At 41.7% G+C, this 3,103-nt stretch overlaps 1 protein-coding gene across 1 annotated transcript; it reads left to right on the top strand.

Moving 5' to 3' along the window:
* Positions 1 to 1,460: 1,460 nt before the first annotated feature.
* LOC115728457 lies at positions 1,461 to 2,804 on the top strand. Its single transcript, XM_030658787.2, has 2 exons — positions 1,461 to 1,975; positions 2,176 to 2,804. Exons 1-2 carry the CDS (start codon positions 1,616 to 1,618, stop codon positions 2,545 to 2,547), a joined length of 732 nt encoding a protein of 243 aa, XP_030514647.2. The 5' UTR covers positions 1,461 to 1,615; the 3' UTR covers positions 2,548 to 2,804.
* The last annotated feature ends 299 nt before the right edge of the window (positions 2,805 to 3,103 follow it).

The raw sequence follows: 3,103 nt of genomic DNA, 5'->3' as shown, positions 1-3,103 counted from the left end.
AACTTAAGTGACCATTTTTCAAAAATTGAGGAACCTAAGTGGTCACTTTTCAAAAATTGAGGAACCTAAGTGGCCACTTTTAAAAAGATAAGGTACTTAAGTGGCCACTTTGTGAAAGTTTACTAACCTAAGTGGTCGATTTAACTAAATCTATGGCACTCAAACGATCATTCAATGGCTTGTTGGAGCTCATTCCATCTCGAACACCTTTACAAAAAAACCGAGGACGATGCTTCTAATCTTGCTGCACATCATTTTGACATTGCATTTGCACCATTGTATTCATGTTGGCATCCTCAAAACTCACAGAATTGTAACAACAATTCTTGGCACAAGAACAATATCACGTTCATATACGACATCATCATATAATTGTTCCTCAACTACGGTAGACTCAAAAAAACCTTCTCTTTAATAGGGTTACATATGCCCATAAACCAGAACAAACCCACCAACAACAACACCATAACAATCATTCGCTAAATATCTCTTTGATTTTTCATCTTTGAAAATTCCTTCTTCCAGTGGTTCAACAAATATTGCAGACCCTTTATCTCTGCTTCCATTGAGTCCCCATCGTCTAACTCATTTGTCAATACATGTCGACCTTCATCTTGTTTTTGAAGTAGCTCCAAGATAACCTTCGTTGCTCGGTTTGAGGATTTCGAGTCAACCCACCTACAAGAAAGTCAGTATACAATTTCATTTATGCTTGTTGCATTAGCGGGGTAAGTAACATATCCCCTCAAAATCGAGCAAACAAACCGTAAATCCAAAACATGTTAACGCTAAAGACATCGAAAAACTTGATAGATCAGCAAAATAGAGATGAGGGACCTAAAATATCCACAATTGAAGTCTGCACTATAATTGGCGCATCCATGGAATCTTCTCCCAGGATTATCTCTCGTCCAAGCCGTTCTTGTTGGACTTCGCAGCCCACAATAGCAAAAGTGTAGAGCTGCATCCAGGCTTTGCTTGTACACTCGAGAGCCACTTGCCGTGCTTCTACTTCCCATCGCGACTTTGACGATTTGATTTTGGACAATTTGAAGATTTCGATTTTGTTGAGTTCGGCTTGATAGGGTTAGGGTTCCGAATTCCTTTTGCGAGAATTTGATTTTCCCCCATTTGTTGAAAGATCTCGGTAGGGTTAGGGTTCAAGTGATTTTGCCCCAATTGTTGAAGCAATTGATTTGTCTCGTTCAATCTGAAGGATACGACATCATTTCCATTTTATTTACTGATTCACTTTTCCGTCGATCCACGTAGGTTGGATTTACATTATTTTAATGCCACGTAGGATTTTCCGGCGACCCAAATCGCCGATGGCACTTAAGTGGTCCATATTTAAAAGTTATGGTACTCGGGTGATCGAAAAAAAGTTGTGGCACTCAAGTGATCGCTGTACAAAAGTTATGGCACTTGTATTGTACTTACCTCCAATTAAACTTATGAAATTGGATTGCAACCTTATGTGGATTTGGATTGGGGACTTCAATGAGACACTTTACTTTTGGGAGAAATCTGGTAGGCGGGAGGCGGAAAATTACGGGATGCAATCTTTTAAAGAGCTAATAGAGGATTGCGTGATGATGGACATTGAGAGTAAGGGATGTGCTTTCACATGGTCCAACAACGGGGAAGGGGAAACTTGGTAAAAAAGAGATTAGATAGAGCCGTTTGCAATTTAGCCTGGAGGCTTGCATTCCCATCGCCAGAGGTTTTAGCACTGCTGGCTATTGGCTCGGATCATAGCCCCATTTTGCTATCCTTATCCGGGGTTAAAGTCAAAAGGAAGAAGTCCTTCAAGTTTGAATTGTTTTGGTTGCAAAGCAAACAAGGTGGCCGCATAATTAAAGATGTGTGGGAGGAATCGGCATGCACGGGAGCCGATTTAGTGGAAACTCTAAAAACTCTCTCGGCGACTTTGGAAATATGGAGCAAAAAGGAGTTCCCAAATAGCAAAAACCAGATTCAAAAACTCCAACTCGAGCTCCAAAGGATCACGAATGGCGAGAACTCACCCGCAAGCAGAAGTAGCCGGAGAGAGATCACTACTCAACTCGAAACTTGTGGCGGAGGGAAGAAATGTATTGGGGTTTAAGGTCAAGAGTGAATTGGCTGAAATGGGGGGACAAAAATACCAGATTTTTTCATGCGACAACCATTCAGAGAAGGCAAAGAAATAAAATATTGATGCTAAAGGTGATTGGGCGGGACACCTGGATAAGAAACCCATCTCGTTTGAAGGAAATGACCTCGAACTTTTTCATTGATTTATATAGCTCATTTGGCCCTCAAAACTTCAACTCGGTGCTTGCACAATGCCCCAAACTTGTACCGGATGATATGAATGTAGCACTGGCTGAAGATGTCATGTTAGAAGAGGTCCGGAGAGCTTTTTTTGAAATGGGATCAGAAAAGGCACCTGGACCGGACGGACTAAATGGGCTGTTCTATCAACGGAAGCGGGAGAATATCAAGGCCGGTGTCTTCAAGGAAGTCAAGGGGTTTTTCAACACAGGGGGTCGAACCCGGAGCTGAATAAAACTTACATAACTCTCATTCCGAAGGTGAGGAACCCCGAGAGACTCGATCGGTTTAGGCCAATAAGCCTATGTAACTTCACGTACAGAATCATTTCTAACGTCCTAGCAAATAGGCTAAAGAGCTGGCTGCCCATGATCATTGCGGAAGAACAGAGTGCCTTTGTTGGAGGAAGACAAATCCAAGATAATATTCCGATTGTCCAGGAAATTCTGCACCAAATAAGAATCCGAAAGAGAAAAAAGAGGTTTCAAGCTATCTTGAAACTGGATATGAAGAAGGCATATGACGTAGTCGAATGGGACTTTCTTAAGGCTTGTCTAATCAACATGGGTTTTTGTTCGTGGTGGGTGGATAGAGTGATGATTTGCGTAACCTCGGCCACGCTAAGTGTGAAGCTCAATGGAGAACCATTACCGTACTTCCAACCTTCAAGAGGTATTAGACAAGATGACCCTATCTCCCCATATCTGTTTATACTTATGGTAAACACTCTTTCTATGATGATGAAAAAGGCTATCTCCGAGGGCACCATTAGAGGTATTAAATTGAA

This window comes from Rhodamnia argentea, chromosome 2, assembly GCF_020921035.1.
Source record: "Rhodamnia argentea isolate NSW1041297 chromosome 2, ASM2092103v1, whole genome shotgun sequence".
In the NCBI taxonomy this organism is placed as follows: domain Eukaryota; kingdom Viridiplantae; phylum Streptophyta; class Magnoliopsida; order Myrtales; family Myrtaceae; genus Rhodamnia; species Rhodamnia argentea.
Note: the sequence above shows the minus strand (reverse complement) of the source record. Positions and strands in the feature narration are given on the sequence as shown.